The sequence below is a fragment of the Lactuca saligna genome, chromosome 4, assembly GCF_052625555.1.
Source record: "Lactuca saligna cultivar CGN05327 chromosome 4, ASM5262555v1, whole genome shotgun sequence".
NCBI classification, from domain to species: domain Eukaryota; kingdom Viridiplantae; phylum Streptophyta; class Magnoliopsida; order Asterales; family Asteraceae; genus Lactuca; species Lactuca saligna.
In genome coordinates this window covers 173,663,004-173,688,292 of record NC_136420.1, presented here as the reverse complement: position 1 = coordinate 173,688,292, position 25,289 = coordinate 173,663,004, and the positions used below count along the sequence as shown (strand labels likewise).

At 32.0% G+C, this 25,289-nt stretch overlaps 3 protein-coding genes across 5 annotated transcripts; 2 read left to right on the top strand and 1 right to left on the bottom strand.

Annotated features, from left to right (window-relative positions):
- Nucleotides 1-1,099: 1,099 nt before the first annotated feature.
- On the top strand, nucleotides 1,100-3,393 carry LOC145043092 (myosin heavy chain-like protein). The gene is made up of 7 exons (XM_078991649.1): nucleotides 1,100-1,317; nucleotides 1,621-1,701; nucleotides 2,069-2,119; nucleotides 2,216-2,318; nucleotides 2,400-2,788; nucleotides 2,867-3,034; nucleotides 3,130-3,393. The coding sequence occupies exons 2-7, from the start codon at nucleotides 1,621-1,623 to the stop codon at nucleotides 3,184-3,186; spliced, it is 849 nt and encodes a 282-aa protein (XP_078847775.1). The 5' UTR covers nucleotides 1,100-1,317; the 3' UTR covers nucleotides 3,187-3,393.
- A 3,144-nt stretch (nucleotides 3,394-6,537) lies between these two features.
- LOC145043091 (SNAP25 homologous protein SNAP33-like) lies at nucleotides 6,538-8,699 on the top strand. 2 transcript variants are annotated; one of them, XM_078991647.1, is made up of 6 exons: nucleotides 6,538-6,689; nucleotides 7,195-7,664; nucleotides 7,747-7,840; nucleotides 7,935-8,068; nucleotides 8,141-8,238; nucleotides 8,327-8,699. In XM_078991647.1, exons 2-6 carry the CDS (start codon nucleotides 7,203-7,205, stop codon nucleotides 8,424-8,426), a joined length of 888 nt encoding a protein of 295 aa, XP_078847773.1. In that variant the 5' UTR covers nucleotides 6,538-6,689; nucleotides 7,195-7,202; the 3' UTR covers nucleotides 8,427-8,699. The 2 variants fall into 2 exon arrangements, with proteins under 2 accessions (XP_078847773.1, XP_078847774.1); XM_078991648.1 differs by lacking the exon at nucleotides 6,538-6,689 and adding an exon at nucleotides 6,712-6,841.
- LOC145043089 (heparanase-like protein 1) lies at nucleotides 8,633-12,645 on the bottom strand. 2 transcript variants are annotated; one of them, XM_078991645.1, is made up of 10 exons: nucleotides 12,346-12,645; nucleotides 11,723-12,064; nucleotides 11,606-11,642; nucleotides 10,571-10,754; nucleotides 10,313-10,461; nucleotides 9,975-10,208; nucleotides 9,581-9,770; nucleotides 9,372-9,497; nucleotides 9,201-9,303; nucleotides 8,633-9,136 (listed from the first exon to the last, which is right to left on the bottom strand). In XM_078991645.1, the coding sequence occupies exons 2-10, from the start codon at nucleotides 11,930-11,932 to the stop codon at nucleotides 8,750-8,752; spliced, it is 1,620 nt and encodes a 539-aa protein (XP_078847771.1). In that variant the 5' UTR covers nucleotides 11,933-12,064; nucleotides 12,346-12,645; the 3' UTR covers nucleotides 8,633-8,749. The 2 variants fall into 2 exon arrangements, with proteins under 2 accessions (XP_078847771.1, XP_078847772.1); XM_078991646.1 differs by having other exon boundaries at nucleotides 11,723-12,053.
- Between the last annotated feature and the right edge of the window lie 12,644 nt (nucleotides 12,646-25,289).

Genomic DNA, 25,289 nt, shown 5'->3' with positions numbered 1-25,289 from the left:
TTCTTCGGAAATTCTGATCTGGTACCCTAAGACTGAGATACCACATAAAGTTGCTAACTTTACGTGTATGCATGATGTCAAATGGCTAAAACACTAAAACTAAGCTTCATAAGAGATCTCGGGCATGGAGGGGGCCACAACTTGATAAAGTTGGCAACTTTAAGTCTCACAAGGCCATGGAATGTCTAGATCTAAGATCATAACTTCAAAACATGATCATATCCAAGAAGGACTCCAAAATAATCTACTTAAGGCCATAAACCCCTCAATGAAGAGATCTACCAAATACATAGTCAAGGTATCGACTTTATATCTTAAGATGGTTGCCACAACAAAGGAATTCTCGGATCCAAAGCTTCTCCTTTCACTAAGCAACACAAATCTTCAAGCTCCTTCAAGAAAGCACCAAAGAAAATACTCTTTACACTCCCACTTACTCAAGATGATAGAAAGCACGAATTAGGATTTTACTGGACTGATGGAGCAATAAGGGAGGCCACAATGAACCATTGAGGCCTTTAAATAGGGTACAAAACCCTGAAAATTAGGGTTTCATTTCTACCAGCCTATTCGTCGAGTTAAGGCCTCTCAACTCGTTGAGTAGGTTCCTTAACCCACATCCCAAATTATTCTTACTCCACGAGTCTGGGGCTCCTAACTCATCGAGTTCTTCAATGAAAGTGAATAAATTAAAATTTAAAATACATACCAGAAACTAGGCGTTACAAATCAAGTGCAGAAGGAGGGAGACTCGAAAGAGGGGTGCCGATTTACGCTACCAAATAATCTTTACGGAGCATAAGACGTTGTATTCACTGAGTCAACGTCGACATGGTGAGCTATTTTCCAAGTCCACTCCATATAACCTAATACAATACAATTATAAATGAGACACACATAAAAAAAAGATAGAATAATAAATTTAAAGCAAATAATATAATATAAAATGAACCATTTCGCAAGGATACCATAAGCAGTCTGTTAGCAAAATAAAATTTAGCCTAAAATTATGATTTTTCGTAAGCAAAGGACCATTTATGGAATTTTGTTTAAAATAAATTATATGAAAGCCAGGTTGGAAGGAAAAAGCAGAATTTGACTACACGCATGTCAAATATTGTTTACAAAAACCTTTTTACTCAAATTGCAAGTATACACATAAACATACTCAAATCTGAAATCCCCAATATTCATCCATTAGATTCTGTTTCTTGTAACTCGAACGTGCCTATAGATCACAAATTTCCCCTATTTTATCACAAATTCGATTCAATTTCGCCGATTCACGTCATCTAAATCAAAACCCTAGAAGAAACGGTTTGTCCTCTTTCTCTCTGTTGGATAATTTCAATGTATGTTCCGTATTGTTATATCTCTGGATTATTATCGATATTTTATCTGCTTATGGAGCTGGTTCGGTTACGAATACACTCGATAGAGAAGGAGACAGCAATGTCCGAATGATTACGGCTTGAATGAATATTTCAGCATTTGTTATCACTTTCTATTTTGTTTTCGTGGCTTGATAAACAGTTCTTTGTTTTCGTTTGTGGGTAGATGAGATTTATGATAAAGAACCAATCTTTTGCTCACATGTGTTTTAATGTCTCTGTGTTGTAGATGTCCAGTTGTTCTAGTAGTGGCAGTAGTTGCTTTGTGGACGATGAGGAGTTATTACAGTTTGAAGCGAGATGTAAAGAGGTACGTTTGCTGTTTTTTGGTTGTGTTGTAAGCACCTTATTTATATTCAAGATAAAAAAAAAAAGGCACCCAATAAAGATAATCAAATCATTGATGAAATGAAACCTTTTCTAAGCCTCATTAAACAATGAATAAGAAATAAGACATCAATAAAACAGATATGGCAATGTTTACTACTTTACTTCTTTTAAACTAGAGATATAAAAAAGATTCCAACATTGCTAAGTAAGCTTCATATTGTGTATTACCTAAATTCTTTTAATCAAATATCACTCATTAAGTAGCTTTTTCATGTTTGTGTATATATAGAATTTACATCCAATTATAGTGGCACTTCTAAGTTTTTTCTCATTGTTCTTGGATGTAGTTGAGGATAGAAAAGGACATGCTGAAAGAATCAAGCTATGAACTCATTCGGGTAACGTTTTTTTATTGTTTTATAAACCTAATTAATGTCATTATTTGGTCTAATGCTTTAAATCAAGACAATGAACCTATAGCTTAAATGATACAGAGCCTTGAATCACATGCAAAAACATTATCCCAAAATCGTTCCAATGACAAGAAACGTATACAAGATTTAGAAAGAGAGCTAAGAAACTGCACACAAGAAATAGGTAAATGGCTCTTATGTAAATATTGAGATTTTATTCGATATAATTCCATGTAGGCTTCACTCATTGCAATACACCTCATAGATTACTTGCAGGATCAAGTAAACACAAGGGACACTGAAATAAACCACATGACTGATTACATCCAAATTCTAGAGTCAAAACTCAAAGCAAAAGATAATTTAGATGGAATCGTGAGATGTTTAGAGCAAGATTTGAAGGCATGCAATTTGGAAAAGTTGGTTTTGTTGGAAAAATTAGAAAACAAAGAACAAGAATTGCATGATGTTGCTTTAGAGTATGAATGTGACATAGAAAGCATGAATCTTGATTTAATGGCTATGGAGAATAGTTTTCTTGAAGCTAAAGAGCTCCAAGAAGAAGTTATTCAAGAACATTGTAAGATGCAGGAAATGACTAAAAACTACAAGCTTCAAATGCATGAATATGAACTTCTTGTGAGCCAATTGAAGGTATGTAGGGTTAAATGATGTGAAATACAAAATGGGTATCACAAAAATTTGAACTTTATGTTATAAAATTGTTTATAGGAACAATTAAGAGATGAAAAATTTAAGGCAAAAGAAGAAGCTGAAGATTTAGCTCAAGAAATGGCTGAGTTAAGATATGAGTTAACCGGATTGCTTGAAGAAGAATATAAAAGACGTGCGTGTATAGAACAAAGAGCTTTACAAAGAATAACCGAGTTGGAGTCTCAGGTATTAATATTAATATATATAACATATTTTATATTTTTGGAAATAGTAAATATAGTTTCTAATATATTTTGTTTTATCTTTTTGTTGCAATCAAGATTGAAAAAGAACGAAGGAAAACTTTTGCTAATGTTCGTGGTCTTCCGAATGCTTAAAAGTGTTATTGTATTGGTTTGTGTTATTGAGATTGTTTTTATGGGTAGGAATTAGAATTTGATTTAATTATATCTTCTTTGTATTGTAAATTTGTCAAATTCAAAGGAATGTATAGCTTTTATTGTATTTAATATAAGTTATTGTAAGCGTTGTTGTTTTGGATTTGGCAATTTATGATTGGAGTGTTGGAAGGTTTGGTGATGGAATTTATGTGGGTTTGTGTTTTATTAGCATTTTTCTACAAGTAGACTTCTCTTGTTGTTAACGTATTGATTCTTTCTAAAATTAGGGTATGTTTGGTTTGTGGATTCCATCTTAACCAATGGAATTGGAATTCAACGTGTCATTCCTTTCTATCTATTCCATATTTTAGGGATTTCATTATTTCTGAGGTGAAAAGATATCAATTCATTCTGCATTCTAATAAGAAACCAAATAAGCATTATATATTTATATATTGAAGTAAATAAATACAAAATTTGGTTATATATATATATATATATATATATATATATATATATATATATATATATATATATGAAAAAGTGAATATACATTACAGTCCCACCTAAGCTTAGATACTAAATCTTATGAAAATACATTGTTTTACTATATAAAGATTGTGGTTAAAGGATTAAGAATTAACACTTGATGATGTAGATTCAAGATAGACGAAATAGTTTTGATAAGGAAGCAAGAATATTGATTATCTTTGACCTTAGTAATAGTGAAAAAAAGTAATGTTTATTGCAGTGAAGTAATTAACAGTAATTAAGGAAAGAAAACAAGCATGGTAAAATGATAATGGAGGAAGAAAATGTTATCGAGGAGATATATTTACCAAGTGAAAACCAAATCGGGTGTATTTGCTAAGTTAAAACGATATATTTTAGTGGTTTTATACCTAAGTTTAGGTGGGGCTGTAATGTATATTCCCTATCCCGTATATATATATATATATATATATATATATATATATATATATATATATATATATATATATATTAATTTTGTGAGATCGTGAGACCAAATGTAAAAATAATTTTAAAATGCAAAATAAATGAAAAAATCAAAAAAAAAAAAATTTAAATATTATTTTCGAAACTTGAATTAACTAAAAAAAAAAAAACAAATCCTGTTTTCTTTTTTTTCTTTTTTTTTTTTTTTTTTTTTTTTTAAATACGTGAAATATTCTAATAGAATATTACACTAATATATTCTAAAAAATAATTTTAAAATGCAAAATAAATGGAAAAATCTAAAAATTATTTTTCGAACTTGAATTAACTAAAAATAAATAAAAAAAATTAAAAAAATTCAATTTTTTTGAAAAATACGTGAAATATTCTAATAGAGTATTACACTGTATATATTCTAAAAAATAATTTTAAAATGCAAAATAAATGGAAAAATCCAAAAGTTCTTTTTTTTTTTTAAATATTATTTTCGGAACTTGACTTAACTAAAAAAAAAAAAATACGTCTCACGATCTCACAAAATTAGGCCGTCTCACATGAACCTAACCCTATATATATATATATATATATATATATATATATATATATATATATATATATATATATATATATATATATATATATATATATATATATATAACAAGAAATATTAGAATATAAATCAAAAACTAAAATCTTAATTTGGTTCGACTTATCATGGCTAACATTTGATTCTTTATTCCCCATTTATGTCTACTTCGAATATGAAAACAAACAATGGTGCGATTATATATTTATATATGGTATGCTTTTCGTTTGTTTTTATTATGATTTGCATCGAAATATTATTGTCTATAAAGTTTTTATAAGATGTATAATTATTTTATAGGAACTGTAATTATCATCAATTTATTTAAATTTTTAAGTACATATATCCGACCATTTAGAATTACATAAAATTAACATTAGCTCACTTATAGGCAAACGAGCAAAGGTTACAATCTTCATCACATTGATAAAGTAAAGGGAAAATGACTTAAAAAGGTAATGAAGTTTTAAAAATGTACAAAAAATACCATTGTTTTATCTTTAGTACTAAAATACCATTAAAGTGTATTTTTTATACATAAAATACCAATGAAGTACATATGTGCTCAAATAAAACCTTGTGGGTAACATGTTACCGCAGGTAACGAAAAAATGTCATAAAAAGGTAATAAAGTTTCAAAAATATTCAAAAAATATCATTATTTTTTTAGTATAAAAAATACTATTGAAATTTCCAAAATGTTAAAAAAAAAACATTGTTATTTTTTCATAGCACATTTTGTTAACTTCGTTGTTTCCGGATTATAAAGAACACAGTCATCGGAGATTAGTCACCGTCGTACCAGTTCACACCAGTTGTTTATTATCTTTCATTCCATCACTCGATCGGTTAAATCCATATTTAGAAATTCTCATGACATAACATCACACTCATTTCTCCTTTGTGTCTTTCTTGTGTTGCAACACTAATGAATGACTAACATTGATGTATAACATGTGCATCTATATAACGTATATATGTTTTAGGTTTAGGCATATAATGTGATCGGGAAGAAAGAATGGTTAACTAATGTTATTACTCACTTACTTCTCTTGTTACCATAAGAAAAATCGAGTAAAAGAATGAAAAAGATTTGCACAATTGTTGTGAATTGGTATAACAGTTTATGATCTCTGGTGATTGTGTTCTACATAATCCAACAACAACACAATTAACAAATAGTGTGATATTTTTTAAACATTTTGGAAACTTCATTACACTTTAAATTATTTTCCCATTAGCTGAAGTACCTGGTTACCATAATGTTTTAGTTGAATACATGTGTATTTCATTGGTATTCTATGTACAAATAGTAACATTAATGATATTTTTTATACTAAAAAAACAACAATGATATTTTTTGAATATTTAGAAACCAGGTAACTTACAATGCTTGTAAAATGGTATTTTGTGTAAAAAAAAATAATAGTCTTTTTTGTACATTTTTTAAACTTCGTTACCTTTTAAAGTCGTTTTCCGTAAAGTAAATTATTGTTATACAAGTAAAAAGCTGTTAACAAATATTATTTATTTATTTATTTACTTATTTTTCCAAATGCAAAGTGACAAACTGTTATAAGATACAAAAAGTATTTTACAAAAATATCAATATAAGAAGAATTAAATGTTTATTTAATAAACATGGTTCAATAAATAAAGCCTTATTATTGTACAAATCAATAAAAAGGTACAAAATAATATACAAAAGTATTTGAATTTTGATGGGTATTATTTTATGAGAAAACCTATTCTTTCTTATAAAATTCTACTTTTAGCATTTAACCTGTTAAAAGATAAAACAACAAATAACCCCCAAAGAGGTTTACTCGTCATCAAAGACTTTTTCTTCCAATATTCAATTCCCCCGCTTTCATCTTCCTCTATATTCTTCGTCCCTTTACACTTGGATATTCTCTCCGGCAACCACCCCTTTCTCTCGTATCTCCCAATTTCATAGGTACTTAATTTCATCTTTTCCTTGAGCTTTTAGGTTTAGAGATTCAACTTTATCTTATAACGATCTGTACCCAAATCATAATACATGTTCAGTTATATATGATACAATCATCGTTTTATCCATTCCGACTCTGTTACGCTTCTTGATTTTCGGTTTGTAATTCTGAGTTTTGTTACTTCGCTTCGTTTTTCTCTTTGCTTTTGCTTCAATTTACTTATTGGGTATCTGGTTGCTGAGAGTGAATAAGTAAACTAGAAAGTTTTTTCGTATATTATTATAATTTTGAAAATAATTCATCTGTTCTTGATGTTTTCTTCGTTTGGTTAACTAATCCTTGATTTGGTGGAGTTGTTGTGGAATAAATTTCCTAATTTAGTTCATAAATCATCATCTCATTTTCTTCATCTTAATTTCTGGTGTTCAATTCATTTCGGTTTTGTTACTTTTCTAATTATTTACGATTTACCCTGATCTTCATGTTTTCTTGCATAATCGAACTCTGCAGAGTCTAACATGTCTGGGCTCAACAAGAAACCTCATCAGCACAAACCTCGATTCCCAAGTCAACCCACCTCCAATCCATTCGATTCTGATGACGAAATCGACAAAAAATCAACCCTAAAACCATCAAAAAAACCCTCTTCCGAACCTTCACTAACCCCAAATTCAAAAACCAGTCTTTTCGATAACAATGAAATTAAAGTTGCCTCGAATTCATCCGGGTATGCATCAAGAAACAAATACAAAAACGATTTCATTGATTCTGGTGGTGTAGATAACCAAAGTGTCCAAGAATTGGAACATTACGCTGCGTATAAAGCTGAAGAAACTACAAAGTCTGTGCATAGTGCATTAAAAATCGCAGAAGATATTAGAGAAAGTGCCACTAACACCATGCTCACCTTACATCAACAAGGTGAACAGATTAACAGAACCCACAATGCTGCAGCAAATATCGAGCAAGATCTCAGTAGGGTATGTTGTTTTTATGATCCAAAAATGGTCAAATGTTATTTCCACCAAATCTTTATTTATTTATTTTCGTTCATTTTTTTAGGGAGAGAAGCTATTGGGAAGTCTTGGAGGCATTTTTTCTAGGACTTGGAAGCCGAAAAAGGGTCAGACTATAAGAGGTCCTACAAGCATCAGAGGTAATTAATTATTATTTTTTAAAAATTGGTTATTGTTTTCATGAATAATTTGTAAAATTGGTTGCTTTATTGAGTTTTGATTATCTATTAACAGATGATCCTGATAGAAGAAAGGGTAACCATTTGGAGCAAAGAGAAAAATTGGGACTTACAACAACTCCAAATAAGGGAGCTTCTCGTTCAAGGGTCCCACTTCCTGAATCCGCTGATGCAATGCAGAAAGTTGAGGTATCGTTTAACACTAAATGACTAATATACCCCTCCTGTGAAATGACTAATTTACCCCTTCCTCTATCTTAGTATGAAAAGGAGAAGCAAGATGATGGGCTCTCTGAGTTGAGTAACATATTGGGGGAACTGAAGGAAATGGCTGTTGACATGGGTTCTGAAATTGAAAGGTTAGTGTTTATGTTATATAATATAATATGAGTTTTCTCATTTATGATTGTTAAAATACTTGATTTTTTTATATTTTGAATTTTGTAGGCAAGATAAAGCCCTTAATCCTCTTCAAGATGATGTTGATGAGATCAATTTCAGAGTAAGAGGTGCAAATCAACGAACTCGACGTCTTCTTGGAAAATAATTGAATTCGTTTGAATGAATTCGGTTATTTTTCTATATTTTTATGGAAAATAGAGAAAACAATATCTCCTTACTACTTCCCTTTATGTAGAGGATTGTTTACCTTACAGTTTTCCAATTAACTATTTATAGGGTTTATATATGTCTTTTCAATGTGATGATGATATATTAAATGATCATAATCACTTAAGATAGTGTCACAAAAAGTTAGCTTCCAAACTCTTTTTTTACACTTGCAACTAATAATGTACATATACATACAAATAAAAATTAACACACCACAAACATCACCAAATATATGTCAAAGGTACAAACAACAATGCATCATGAACAACCTGGTGCATCAAAGTTTGGAAACTTCAAAAACTTGATAGACAAAGGAGCAATAGAAATCTTAGAATCAACCTTCACGAAATTCGGTTTAAAACATGGTGTATCTCCATTTTCAGTTAACTTTAATGGAGCTCCATTTAAAAGCATTGTTTTACTTGTTATATCTCCATGTTGTGGGGTTAAATGGTACTCTTCTCTTGTCAAATTTTCATCCGTTGATTTCGATCCAATCCATGAAACCGTTTTCTTGAGATCATCAACAAATGATGCTTTCTTTCTTGAAGTCTTTATATGGAAATTCATGTTCATGATGTTGTGAACATCAAGTTTGAAGCTTGTTTGGTTGCTTAGGTTGATCAAAAGCAAAGTTATTCCTCTCTGATCAGATCACAAACAATTTATTATTAACATTCGGTTTATTAATACATAAACATGAACTTACTTTTCCTTTTGAACAATGTGCATAAGTGCGCAAATGTGGTGGAATATTCACTCTTTCAACATCAAGAACTCCTGAACCCATAAGTCGATCCCAAAGAAGAGCACTTCACATCAAGATTGTCACTTTAGACAAAATTCATATAATCTTTTTGAAAAAATTAAAGATTTTTACCTGTAGTAATCAGGGTTAGGTATGAATGTTGTTCTATTGAGGAGACCATAATTTCCACCAATTAATGTTTGTCTGCAATATACTTTTGTGTGATACTTAGCTGCCATTGCTAACTGATCCAAGTACCTATAAATATTACATTCTTTAAAAAGTTTAACTTTATAATTAAAAAACGTGAGAAAACGAATGAGAATTTGTTATAAGATTACCAAAAGCTATTAACAAAAGTGTCTGAAACATGAAGGCCACCACTGTTGTAGGCCCCACCGGATTCCCCGACCCAAGAAGAAGCCCACGGGCCATCCGTTTTGATAGTTTCATGAAGAGCATTAAATGTGACAGATGCTCGACTCAAAAAATGAGGGTCTAGAATCTTCTTTACCAAATTCGGATCAACACCTGTTGACTTTAGAAAGTCAAAGCTAATACTTTCTGGAGTCGAATTAAACTTATATTCTTTTGGTTTTTTTAATCGATGAAATGTCGAACTTGTACTATTTTTTGTGTAGTGAAATGGGTTGTTTGTCTTTTTGAATAAAGAAAGTGATTATTGTCAATCTTGAAGTTAAAAAGAATAAGAGAGTTGACATTAGAAAGTCAAACCTGGGCCTAGATTGTAGATATGGTGTGTCATGACATTGACAATTTCTGAACCTGAGACTTGAAGCAGCTTGGAAAACCATTGTTTATCAAAGAAGCCTCCTGGTGCTACGAGTAATGGTTTTGGTTGGAATTTGGTGTATGAATTGTCGATTATACCCCTGAGTTCAATTACATCACTTGCATACTGCTCAGCATCCACCATTGCACCAATACCCTTGCCACTTAACTCATTTCCTACATCAATCAACAAGAGAATTCATCATTATGATGCATATCACCTTTTTGTTTTCCTTTTTCTGATAGTTTAAAAAAAATCACTTTAGTTTATAAAATTATACCAAATTCCCATGAATCTATCTGATACCCCTTGGAAACAGTATACTTTATGAAATCACGGGCATTGTTGTAATTCCAATCTCCTCCCCATACTCCTTTTGTAACTTGGTGTCTTCCATGGAGTGCATTCAAGCCAAATGTCACAAGTGCTCTACATTGAACATGTTTGTTGATGAAGGGTATTTTAGATATTTAACTAATAGTCAAACATTGTATTTATTTTGATATATGAAACAAAAAGGTAAAAGGTAAAAACTTACCTTGTCTTGTTGAAGAATTGATTCAATTCATCCCATCTACTCATATTAAGACACCCTTTAGAGAACCCAAATAATCCCCCTTTCATTTTTTTAAAAGGGTGGCAAGAACCCGTGAAATTTCCTATGTTGTATAATACTTGATCTTGTAAGGAACCTCCAACTCGTATTCTCATGCACTTGAAAGCTGTTGATGCCATTAACAAGACATTATTTTTTTTGTAAAATTTGAAAGAATTAGGTGTTAAGTTGTGAGACTAAATGATACATTATCAGATAGTAAGTTGTGGGACTGAATGTGACATCATAAGTCGGTAAGTTGTCAGACTGAATGTTACATCATCCATTGTGAGATTTAATGCGACATCATCTCGCAGCAATCAGTAAGTTGGGGGATTGAATGTCATAAAAAGGAAAATTATTTCTAGTAAAACGTGAAGGAATCAATTCTTAAGGTGGGACTGAATGTTACATCATTAGTTTTGGGACCGATGTCACATCAATGTTACATCATTGGTTTGTTTTTTAAAATCTACATGCTGTTAAAATAAATTGAAACCTAAATAAATTGATCTTTTTTTTTTTTTTTTTTAAAATTTAAAAGACTTTCTCAATAATTCTAATATAAAAACATTGTAACTTAATAATACAACCACCTTATTTTCAATATATATAACAAATTAATTGTCAGTTTTATGAAGAAAAAAAAATACATTAGTAAAATACTTTGATAAGTTTTGTAATATATTTAACCTTTTTAGTTATTGCTATAAAAAGTCATTGGTTAAATATGTGTAAAGTTTTTTAAAATATGAATACCAAAAAATTATGTGAACAAATAAAAAGTTTATTAAGCTAAAACCATTAAAATAATACAATTGCAAAGTGTTCACATGGCAAATGAATAAAAAAGTGTTGCACTCATGAAGCTTGATAGGTTTTTTTTTTTTTTTTTTGTCTTTAGGATTAGTGGAAGAGTTTATATTACAAGACTCAATAAACAAAAGTTGGCACTCAAAAAACCCAATAAAAACAAACCTTGAACCGCTTTCGTTAGAAAAGGATGAGATAAATCCTGAGAATATAAAAATAAGAATAAATTAAGATAATGAAAAGTATTCGACATCATATAAAGCACTTTAACAACATGCTTACAAGATTTAAAGCAGATGAAGATCCCCATGGGCAATGGTGGTAGTCGCACTTAGTATTTGGCCACCAATCAATAGTAGCACAAATATAATTTGAATCCGTATGAGCAATTGGTAAACTCCCATTGATCACCAGATGCCCCTCTTCCACATTTTGTGCCAAAATCACAGAAATTGATGATAGATACAGAAAAAATGAAGTCCAAAACTCCATTGATGGATAATGGATTAACTAAAAAGCTTAGCTTAGCTTAGCCTGTTAGAGATTATGATTACAAGTGGGCGATAATTAAAAGCCCGTTCTTTTTTTCTTGTTTACGATGTCTTCTCCGCTACTGCATAAACCCTAAATGTAAAAGCAAAGTCATGACGCCATTAATTCTTAACTTAGACGAAAGAAACCACTTAATTCAAAAAATTCAGATTCCGGTGTATGAATTAGAAGTCTTCTAAACAACAATCATCAACGATGAAAACTCCATAACACCAAAATCAATGAAATTTATACTGAATAAATGCCTTTCAAGAAGAAAAAAAGTAAACCAGTAACTCGCAAAATGCAAATTACAGAATCTAATGTTTCGATAAAATTAAAAAAAGATGAAAAACCCAGATATATAAACAAACCTCGAAGTGATTTGAGGCAGCTGCTTGGTTTATGCGGGTTTGTTATTTAATTAGGAATTTTTCTCTGTTTCATAGCCGTTTCATATGAAGCCGATTCGATTAGTCTGTTTTAGGGGAAATGGGGTGATAAAGTTGAGGTTGATTTGTGTTTTGGGGTTAGTTGAGCTGTTTACCAACTCATTATCTGAGATGAATTCATGGTTGAACGGTGATAAACACATGAATTTGGTGAGATTTCAAGTTTCAAGGAGAAGGTGGCTGGATGAAGACAAAGTTGATGGCGCAGTTCTCTATTTATTTTTCCATATTCCCGCTATTTTACTAAAATTGGGTGCAAGGATGGAATAAGAGTATCTAAATACTTTTTTATTTTTTTAGTTTTTCAAAAAACTAATAATTTTAAAAAAGTTTAGGAATTTTTATAAGTTGTTTAACGTACTTTTTATATGAGTATAATAATGTGTATCGTAGAGTTTTTGAGGTGGTTGAAATATTTATCATTTGAGTAAATTCCGTGAATGGTTCCTATGGTTTGGGTAATTTTTGCGTTCGGTTTTTAACTTATTTTTTTAACTCGTAAGGTTTCTACAGTTTGTATTTGTTATCCGTTTGGTCCCTGTTTTACTTAAAAAAACTATTTTGCCATTGATTTTTTAATTTATTTAAATAAATAGACATCCAATCACACCCCCTCACCTTACCTTACATATCCACAATATTTTCCTATTTAAATAATAGTTTTTTTTAGGTAAGACAGAGATCAAACACATAACAAAAACAAATAGTAGAGACCAATCGTATAAGAAAAACAAATAGTAGGAACCTTTCGAATTAAAAAAATAAGTTAGAGACCAAGCACACAAATTACCCCAAATCATAGGGACCATTCGTGAAATTTACTCTTATCATTTTGGTGTTGTTTCAAAAGTATTTATCATTTTAGTGTTTTTCTTATTTTTCATTATTTTTTAGTTTATTTTTCAGTTTCTTTTTTTTTTAATTTAAATATCTTATTTTTTTTCACTTTATTCCACCTTTTTATTGTTATATATATATATATATATATATATATATATATATATATATATATATATATATATATATATATATATATAAATGACAAATTTCATTTTAGTTTTTTTATCCTTTTTTTTACTGTTTTTTTAAATATCCATTTTTCTTATACAACATTTTTACCATCAACTTTTAACCTCAACATTAAAAATTCATCAAAAACCACCACTATAATCAAATTTTAAGATGCAAAAATTCCAACATTCATATAAAATGTTTTTAAAATGAAAAAAAAAGACACCTCAACATTGTTCCTTACAAAAAAAACACCACAAAAAAACCCAATATTGTTTATTACAAAAAGAAAAACATCATAATTAGCTTGACCTTGAACCGGTAAAAAATCATTACTTGTAAAAAAAGAAAAAAATAATAAGAGAATAACCACAACAAATACCATAAAAATATATATTTTTTAAATTACTTTGGCATAGATGGACATCGTTTTCGATTATGTCCCGGTTGCCTACAAATTCCATAAAAATTTGACATTTCTTCTTTCTTTAATATCCATGCCATTTTTTAGTCTTGTTGAACGAGGACGACCTTTTCATTTCATAATAGTTCTAAACTTAGAAGTAATTCATTAAATGGTTATTGTGGCCAATACGCTTCATGAGGAAGCGGGGAGAACTCAGATGCCCAAGTAGCATAATAGTATTCAATCGAGTAACATGTATCAACATATTGCCAATTATTCAAAGAGAGTTTGGCACATGCACTCAAGACATGAGAACAATGATATTTAAATGCCTCCCATTTACCATATGTGCAAGTTTTTTGTTCCAAATTAACCACTTGCACATTTCGACATCTTTGAGTTATCAACTCAAATATACATTTTTATCGATTAAAAGATCTTAAGGAATGTACACTTGCTTTTGCCATCAAAGCTGCTTGTTTTACAACAACATGTATGTGACAACCCGAAATTTTCTATCTTATACAATTAAACACTTCATTGAAAGTCAAACTTATTCCTGCTATTATTTAGCATAATTTGGAGTCTGTTTGAACGTTTTGAGCCTTATACACTTAAGGGATAAGTGTCGGGTTTATCTGCTGAAGTTATAACGCAAAGAACAAACCTGGAACACCTTAACCAAGAGTTCAATGCCACCACAATGGAGTTTACGGTCGTAAAATCCATGTGGGCTGTAAACTCCCCCATATATGATGATATGTTAGCCATTTGTTCATTCCTTTCTTTCCCTTGGCTGAAATCCTCTCAAGTATCATCCCGATCTTCGTCCCCGATCTTCAAAACTTGTATGTTTGTTTCCCTAACTAGTTGATATCTTACATGAACTAGTGATCTTACATGATTTCATCCGTGAAATCATTCCATTTGTGTAGATCTTCAAGTTTCACCAAGAACACCAAGAACACACACTAGTGTTCTTGGCCAAAACCATCCATTCAAGCTCCTAGATCGTAAGTACTCTTGTTCTGACTCGTTGTACACTAAGTTTAACATGTTTAAAGCTTAGAAATCACAAAGAAACACAAGATCAAAGGAGTTTACGGCCAAGACATGTTATTGGGCCGTAAACCCCTATAAGTGGGGCAAATTGCACCCTAGTCCCTTTACCAAGCCTTAGAACTTAGTCTATAACCATACCCCATTGAACTAGGGACTTATAGCAACAAAATGGTACTTCATACCATGAGTTTACGGCCGTAAAATCATGGGGAAGTGGTCCCCAGGCCGTAAACTCAAGTTGAGGTCATTTCTGGACATTAAACTCACCTAGCCTCTTGTTTAAGCCTTGGAACACTTAACCACTTAAGACAACATAGCTTTAAGCCTCAAATGGAGACCCATTAGAGAGTTTACGGCCAAGAGTAAACTCCCCTGGGCCGTAAACTCCATTAAGTATGGTCCATGGACCATAAACTCAAATACAAAGCCTTATACTCCTTTGTTGCAACCCAATGGCCTCCTAACACTTTAACCAAAGTGTTTTCCACACATTAGGGTGTTTATACTTGTCTAATTAGTGTTATAACCACTAATTGTATATATATATATATATATATATATATATATATATATATATACATACATATGTATTTATATGTTATTAGGATCATTGTGTGTGTTTAAGTCTTCACTTGACACCAAGCACTTGCCCGACACTTCCATACGGTCCACTCACTGCAGGTGAGTTCATACCCGTTAATTAACCTTTTAAATGTTTTTAAACGTTTATAAATGCTTTTAGGGGGGGGGGGGGTACTATAACATCCCAAAATACGACCCAAAATTTTTTGTTTAATAATTACTAAAAACACCATGTTAATATCATAAAGTAAATCTCGTACGTCAATATCTCAAAACAATAACAAAGTATTACGAGGAAACTATATCAAGACTGTATCAAATCACATCTATGAAAAGCTAAAAACAACTCCCATGACAAACTGAAGTTGTGGTGTGTGCGATGCCATCAACCCGAGCTCTTCCCTTTACTTGCGGAAGTACCTGAAACCAAAACTAAAATTGTAAGCACAAAGCTTAGTGAGCTCCCCCAAACTACTACGTACCATACAATAACATATAAACACATATTGGGCCTTGCCCACTGCATCAGACCGAAGTCTGGAAACTGCATCGAACCGAAGTCCAGAACTAACCAGGGCCTTGCCCTCTACATCGGACCGAAGTCCGAAACTGCATCAGATCGAAGTCCGGAACTGACTGGGACCTTGTCCCCTGCATCGGACCGAAGTCCGGAACTAACTACATCGGATCGAAATCCGAAAACTGATTGAGAATAACATAGCATAGAATAAACATATCAACTAGCATGAACACATAAACTGCATAATGCATCGGGTCGTAGCCCGGAACACATAATACATAAACCCTGTCTGAGCCACAAAGGCATCAAACATCCTGACTACTGCATCGGACCGAATTCCGGAAACTACTGCTATTTAAACGGGCCGACATTGTGGCCTTAGACTCGTTCCTACTGGAAGGAAACTCACCTCGTGACGCTGACTGTTGAAATCCTGAATGAGAAATCCCTGACGGCTGCTCCGGACGTAAGCTCCCCATTTGACTTGGAAAAATGCTTAGGAATTTACCCTCTATCATTTAAGACTTCAAAACACCAAAAGAATGAGTGTATAGGAGCTTACGGACGTAAGCTCCCTTGATTAGGGCCGTAAACTCCTCAATGGTCCATGTGAAGCCTTAAAACCACTCATACAATTTAGATTTGGACCTAGCAAAATTCCACGATCGATATTAAGCCTTTAAACATCCTAGAACACTCTCACCATGAGTTTACGGCTGTAAACTCATGGGGAGTTGTCCCAGGGCCGTAAAAACCATATGGAGAGTTTACTCTTGGAGAGTAAACTCCATTCCTAAGCCATTCAAGCCCTTAGATGTTACTCGGGACACCCCAAACACTTAACCAAGGTGTTTTCCGCTCTTTAGGGTGCGTATATTTGTTTAATTAGTATATATAAATGACAGATTTCATTTTAGTTTTTTTATCCTTTTTTTACTGTTTTTTTAAATATCCATTTTTCTTATACAACATTTTTACCATCAAATTTTAGCCTCAACATTAAAAATTCATAAAAACCACCACTATAATCAAATTTTAAGGTGCAAAAATTCCATTATTCATATAAAATGTTTTTAAAATGAAAAAAAAAACCCGTCAACATTGTTTCTTACAAAAAAACACCACAAAAAAAACTCAATATTGTTTATTACAAAAAGAAAAACATCATAATTAGCTTGACCTTGAACCGGTAAAAAAATCATTACCTGTAAAAAAAAGAAAAAAATAATAAGAGAATAACCACAACAAATACCATAAATATATATATATATATATATATATATATATATATATATATATATATATATATATATATATATATATATATATATTTAAATTACTTTGGCATAGATGGACATCGTTTTCGATTATGTCCTGGTTGCCTACAAATTCCATAAAGATTGACATTTCTTCTTTCTTTAATATCCATGCCATTTTTTAGTCTTGTTGAACGATGACGACCTTTTTTATTTCATAATAGTTCTAAACTTGTAAGTAATTCATTAAATGGTGATTGTGGCCAATACGCTTCATGAGGAAGCGGGGAGAACTCAGATGCCCAAGTAGCATAATAGTATTCAATCGAGTAACATGTATCAACATATTGCCAATTATTCAAAGAGAGTTTGGCACATGCACTCAAGACATGAGAACAATGATATTTAAATGCCTCCCATTTACCATATGTGCAAGTTTTTTGTTCCAAATTAACCACTTGCACATTTCGACATCTTTGAGTTATCAACTCAAATATACATTTTTCTCGATTAAAAGATCTTAAGGAATGTACACTTGATTTTGCCATCAAAGCTGCTTGTTTTACAACAACATGTATGTGACAACCCAAAATTTTCTATCCTATACAGTCAAACACTTCATTGAAAGTCAAACCCATTCTTGCTATCATTTAGCACAATTTGGAGTCTGTTTGAACGTTTTGAGCCTTGTATACTTAAGGGATAAGTGTTGGGGTTTATCTGCTGAAGTTATAGCGCAAAGAACAAACATGGAACACCTTAACCAAGAGTTCAATGCCACCACAATGGAGTTTACGGCCGTAAATGATGGGTTTTGGTCATAAGACATCCTATGTGCTCATACAAACCCTAATGCTAGGATCTAGGTTTCTCTATTGTACATGCAAGTTATCCAAGACTATAAACCCTAATTCTAGCATTCAAGTGATCATATTAACATAAGAATAGTTTTATAATGTTACCTTGATTCTTATGTAGCAATAACAATCTCAAATCTCCTTGTATTGACTTTGGAAGGCTTAGAGTCACAAGTGTCACTCCTCTAATGGCTTACAAACACCAAGAGCAAGTGAAGAAGGAATAAAGAGAGAGGATAGGTATATGAATTCATCTCTAGGACCTCTTAGGAAGGGATACACGAATTCATGAGCCTTAGGGGGTTTATATAGGTGTAAAGATTAGGGTTTTAGTCCTTATCCTTATCTAGTTGCTTGCCCACCAAGTAACCATAAGATAAGTCTTAGAAACCCTTATCCTAGTCGAATTCTAAGGCCTTATCACCTTAGAATCATCCAACCCATTAATAAGATAATCCTTACCTTATTTTGTAACTATCACATAATTACAATTCAGCCCCTCTAGTTTAATTAATTACACTTGATCACAAAATTAATTCTTAATTAATTATTGACCAATATTAATTAAACAAATATGATTTCTCCTTTAATATATTATTCTTATAACATATTAATAAATCATAATAACCTCTCTCTCTATTTATTTCTCCAATCAAGTTGCTTTGGTGAAGGCAACCCAAAAGGACCATGTATCATCGGGTCAAGTACATACCAAAATAGTTATGGACTTAGACACTAATCCAACAGTCTCCCACTTGGATAAGTCTAATAACTATTCTGCGTATGACTTCAGATCCTGATTTGCAATCGTAGCTTTCGAAATCCGCTATCAACTCTGATCATATCATATACGCGTGTCCTTAAGATAAGGGATTATATATTCCTCCATTCTAGATATCTTATGAGATATGATTTCTAATCATTCTCTTTGTACTATTTCTCGATTCCTGATTTATGACGACTGACTAATTGAACAAATCAAATTAGCCCTAGCCCGGCCGAGCATTTACGTTTGTCATCACTAAATCATCGAGGGGCCAAAAGATATCGCTTTTATCCTTCTTTGGATAAAAGGAACGGATAAACTTTGATACAATGCTTGCTTGCACTCACTCACCGAATCACACACAACAATATGTTTTACAACACAAAGTTACTAGTGCGTTTTCATATTATCAATATGCAACCGATTAGCAAGATACAACTCACACATCTCGGTTTCAAGAATATAAGATGTTATCGTCTCACCAATCACTCGTGATACAATTCATGGAGTGATCCAAATGAGCGTGGGTTTAATCCAATGCTCAAATTCATATTCATAAGCACTCATGAACGTTGCAACAAACATTTGCTTATGTCTAATACTCTTTTAGACAATCCACACACCAATTCACGACAGTCTTCATTCATACCTACTTCCAACATATGAACGACTGTGGCCCGTTCAAATAATTTGATTGTTCTTAACCAATTAAACTATTCAGGAAGTCAAAACATGCAAAGTGAAACACAAGAATAATACTAATCCCATATGGCCTCAAACCTTTGAGAAACTCCTTTTATTTATCACCATATTGATTACTCATTATTTGTCATTTCGGATAATCAACTTCTTACTTGAATTTCTACACTTATCCCATGCTCATAGCATGCACACAATGTTTACCTATGGTTCTTACTTTTGTGAAATAGATCAAATTGAACACATTTCCAATCATTCTCATTTCACAACTCCAAATCCTTTTCCATAAGTGAAAGAATATCAAATTCTTGCTACTTATAAAATATGCTAGATTGTAACATACTATGCAATGTAATGTCACTGCACCAAAGTCACAAAGACTATTGCCAATGATATTACAAAATCTTCTATCGGAGATTGTTACAAGACAATTCCTTAGATATGATGTATCTCACTCAAAGTACATTCCTTTGAACATCCTTTGCATAAAAGTTTCTAATCTAGACATAGATTTTCAATATTCAATTCCCAATATGGACACGTTTCCATATTTTCCATATGACAAGTTATTCTTAATAGAATCTTTTTTATTCACAATAATGTCGATATGGTACATTCAATACCATGCTTCCAACTACTCATAAGCAACCAATCCTCGTCGAACTTTGGATTGTCCTTTGATAGTTGTTTAATTATTTTAGTCAAAACCGATCCTAGTCCTTTTTCCCTCTAAATGCACTAGACATTTGGAAAATTTTAGAATGGTCAAACATTAAAACATTTGCAATTGATCCTATACTCGAAGCGTATGGGACACGATGCATAATGTTTTATTTGCTATGTTCCCAAAATTCGAATTGTGAAGAGGAATGTCGTAATCATACTCGAAATTTTAAGAACACACTATGTACCTTTGACTAAATTTTTAAGAACACACTATGTACCTTTGATTAAATTTATTAACATTTCTCAACCTAAGCCTTTAGATTTGAAATGAAGCATAATATTCTCTCCCTTAATTATAGCAAAACAGCTATTCCATCCTTACAACTTTTCAAAGAATGACTATTGTTTTCTATAATTAATATTGCCAACTTGCAATACTTTCCTTAATAATCATACAATCATAACATTTATGCTCCCACTAGCTTTGACATGTATTCATAAACATCTTAACTTTCAGAAAACAATACCTATTGAATTTCTTAAGTCAATGTTTCTAATACTTAGTACTTTGATAATCCTTTATCAAAGCTCCTTGAACTTATACACCTTTTCCTTAGATAGTTCATATGTGTGTCTAAACAATTAAGACTAATTTCCAAACCTCACAATTCAAATTATGGAAAGGGATACCGTAACCATAATCAAATTCGAAAATGCAATTTTACAATCACTATCTTCTTAAAATCTTTCTTAGTGAAAGCATTTCCTCACAATCATTTTCATGAAGGAGGAAATCTTATGACACTTAGATTTAAAGCGGTGTATTTGTTCCTATCCATGTGAATTTGTTAAAACCAGAGTTTAAGACAAATTCAAACTCATATGGACCGAACTTTCTTAATCTTGATTTCTTGCCTTATGGTAGCACAGCTGCCCACCACGTCTTCCAAGTAGTTAAGCAACTCACCTTTTCCAATCAATGTACCTTCCATTGATTAAGGTGCTTTGCCTTTTGTGCATTCAAAATGAGAACTCATAGGACTTACATGCATAATTAACTCAATTGGAATAGCACAAAATCAAAATATTGTCAACACGATAGGTTGTAAACCTCAACTCGTGTGCTAGTGATGATCGATAAGGTTTATTTGATTTGTTCTTGAAACCTTTCAAGACCATTAAGACTCCTACTGACTCATTGACATATAAGATTCTCTTGTCAATAAACAATTCTTGACAAACAAATATTCAAGAGTTAGTGTAGTTTTTATCAAAACACTTCATAAATTGGTCCTAGTTGGCCTTTGTCTTATCCAAGAGATCACAACTTTCCATATTTGATGAATGTTATAAACCTTCTTAATACTTTTCACTCATTTTCACAATCTTAACTTTAAGATTTGTTATTGGAACGAAGTATGATTGACTTCTTGATTTAACCATTTCTTCAATTTTTGATTCCTCTACTTAGACATGCAATTGTACTAAGACTCACTTAGAGGATCAATTGAGATATGGTTCTTAATCATAAAGACCTATCATAAAGCATAAAAGGTACTCTCCCTTCTTCTTAGAATGGATAAACTTTTATCTTTCTGTCTACTTGATTCTTCTTATTCGTTCTACTATTGATCTAAACCCTTTGATCAATTCAGTATTACACTTAATCTTGTAGGTGTAATCATATTTACTAAGCCTTTAGTAAATCATGACGAATATCTTTGTTACTCTTATGGTGAACTTGATCAACACACAACTTTGTGTACTCGATCTCCTAGTCCTTCACTTGACACTTTGTTAACGAATTTGTCTAATTTCCAAATATGAAATTTCTCATTCATCATGCAACCAAGTTGCATGATTCCAAATTTCAGTCCAATTGAAATTTGGTCGATGAGAAACTCTCCCTATTTGGTAAATTCTTGACATTTCCATAAATAACATAACTAAGAATCATATCCATTCGTTGTAGAAATAAGCAAACATCAATTTTCATAATGATTTCATTGCAAGGAAGTAAAAAAATAAATAAATAAGTCAAACAAAATTTATTTTATTTAGAAAAGCAGCGGAAAAACATTTGTCCTTACAATGCAAAATCTATTGAAAACTATGTAAAAGGAAAATTTATAACAACTCTATCATAACTATCTAAGCTCAAAATCCAATCTTCAAGTCCATGCGATCGAGATCCATCTCTTGTGATTAGATTCATCTTGCTCTCTTATCAAACTTCCTTTCTTTTCACCGATCTTGCAAAACATTCAAATGCAATCTTATCACATCATGTATTAAGAATCAATGAATAGGAACTTAACGGAGTAAGATAGTGGATTTTACCTGAAGCGTAGTCATACTTTTGACTCTCCCATCTCTTAGATCTCTTAGGTAAATAGGGCAACTTCGTCTCCAATGCCCCTTCTCTTGGCAATAAAAGCAAATTGACTCTTTTGGAACAGCACATGGAACTACTTCAGACATCGCCTTTCTCTTATGATCAAACTTTTCGATCATTGCATGTCTTTCATTGCCATTGTCTATATCCATAGAGGTCTTGAAGGCAGATTCACCAATCAACTTTGCTTTTCTATTGCGCCAAACCATTGCTGATTCAGCAACAATAAGCATATAGGTGAGATCAATAAGGGTCACGTCATGGTTCATCATATAGTACTCTCTTACGAACTCACTATACGAGTTAGGAAGTGACTGAAGAACCCAATCAACAACCATCTCTTCACTGACAACGGATCCCATCATTCTTAACCTATCAATGTGTGACTTCATCCCTAAGACGTGTGCACACACCGACTTTCCTTCTTTATGTTTACTTGCCAAAAGGGCTTGAGTGATCTTGAACCTTTCAATTTTACAATCTTGTGGGTTAGGGATAATAATTGGAGGAGGAGGAGGAAGTGAAGCATGATTTCTTGTTCCTCGATCGAATCGTGGAATATCATCTTCATGTGGAATGCTTGTTCCATGGGATTCGGGAAGACCATAGTTGTCGAACTTTGACATCTACAAAACGGGAGAAAAAACGAATTCAAGTTAGTTGATAGATTGATTGAGTCCTTAGTAAATCACCCAAATGAGATACTAAGGCTAGGACCCAACACAATATGCTACAACCTAGAAATGGGATGCCATAATCTAGTTGCAGAATATTTGAAGGTAAGTGAATGACGATTCACTAATTTCCACCATGAAAAACGAAAAGAAATTTAAGTTTTAAATCTATGAAAACTCCTAGATCCTTTGAGATTCATTGAACATTTCAATGGCATGTTTAAATCTCGATATTCCCCTCTTGTTTGTGACTGGGATGCCGAGGATCACAAAGCGGGTGTGAATAACCATGCAAACTTACATGGTACCCTCACATGTTACAGTCACCTATTCGATGTGCCGGTAAACCACACACGCTCCACCGAACTATGACAAACATTGAGTCACCCTTTGCTACCTTTGCTTAGAACCATTTAGTGTGCTGCTAAACCACACACGCTCCACTAACGTCTTCGCAAGGGTACAAAGTGTAATTTCATGAAATTGCATCAATTCACTTTTGCCTAAGTAACTAAGATTGGGAATTAGAAAAACATTTAGTTACTTTGTATTTCATTATACTTATAATGGAAGGTTTCATCCTATCCTACCCATTCGGCTAACGACCCTCCAATAGTCAAGAGTGCGGTGGGTAAGAGTGGATACCCATTCAATCGCCATTTTATAGGCAATTTCCTTAAACACCCCTTATAGACCAGCTTCGTGAATGAGGCCTACTAACGGTAAGACTGACTTTTACTCAAACATATATATATATATATATATATATATATATATATATATATATATATATATATAATGTTAGACTTTTAATGTTATATATATAGTATAGGGTGCATTTTACACTTTTAAAATACTAGGTGGTTAAAAATTAATAATTATACTTTTAATTCAATTAAATTTCAAACCAAAACTTTTATGGATTTATTAAATCTCTTTTAATTATACACCTTAATTAATTAATAAAACCATAAGGGTGTGAATTGAACTTTTTAAAACATTACTAGGGTTTTAGAATTTAACATTCCTAATTAACTTTTAATCAACTTTTAAATTCCAAAACTTGAGGGTAAGTTTTGAAACCTTTTTCAAAACATTAGGGTTTTAACTATTTAAATTTCAAAACAACAAAACTTTTGGGTTCAAATTTAAACTATAAAACCTAAAGGGGAAAATATGAAACTTTTCATAACAACAAGGATCAAATAACAAATAATTTTAAATTAACATTTAATCACATAATTATCCATATTTGATTTATTTAATGATTTTTTGCAAAACAATTTATCAATTTACTCAAAATAATTAATCAATTATCTTATAAGGAAACAATTATCTTATTAATTGATAAATATCTTCATTTAGATCAAAAATATAGTCAAATATATCATATAATCGGATTAATATTGATCTAACATGATAAGGTAACTATCCTAATGCAAAAACAGCAAGAAATCCCGAGATAACCTCCATCTGACGAGTTGACTCGTCGAGTCAGGCTTGGACTCGTCGAGTCTGCATGGACTCGGCGAGTTCAGCTATGGACTCGGCGAGTCCAGCCTCCAAAACACCAAAAAAACGATTTTTTTGAACATGTAATGCATCAGTACAATTGAAACCAAGCTAGGCTCTGATACCACTGATGGGTTTTGGTCATAAGACATCCTATGTGCTCTTACAAACCCTAATGCTAGGATCTAGGTTTCTCTATTGTACATGCAAGTTATCCAAGACTATAAACCCTAATTCTAGCATAAAGTGATCATATTAACATAAGAATAGTTTTATAATGTTACCTTGATTGTTATGTAGCAATAACAATCCCAAATCTCCTTGTATTGACTTTGGAAGGCTTAGAGTCACAAGTGTCACTCCTCTAATGGCTTACAAACACCAAGAGCAAGTGGAGAAGGAATAAAGAGGGAGGAGAGGTATATGAATTCATCTCTAGGACCTCTTGGGAAGGGATACA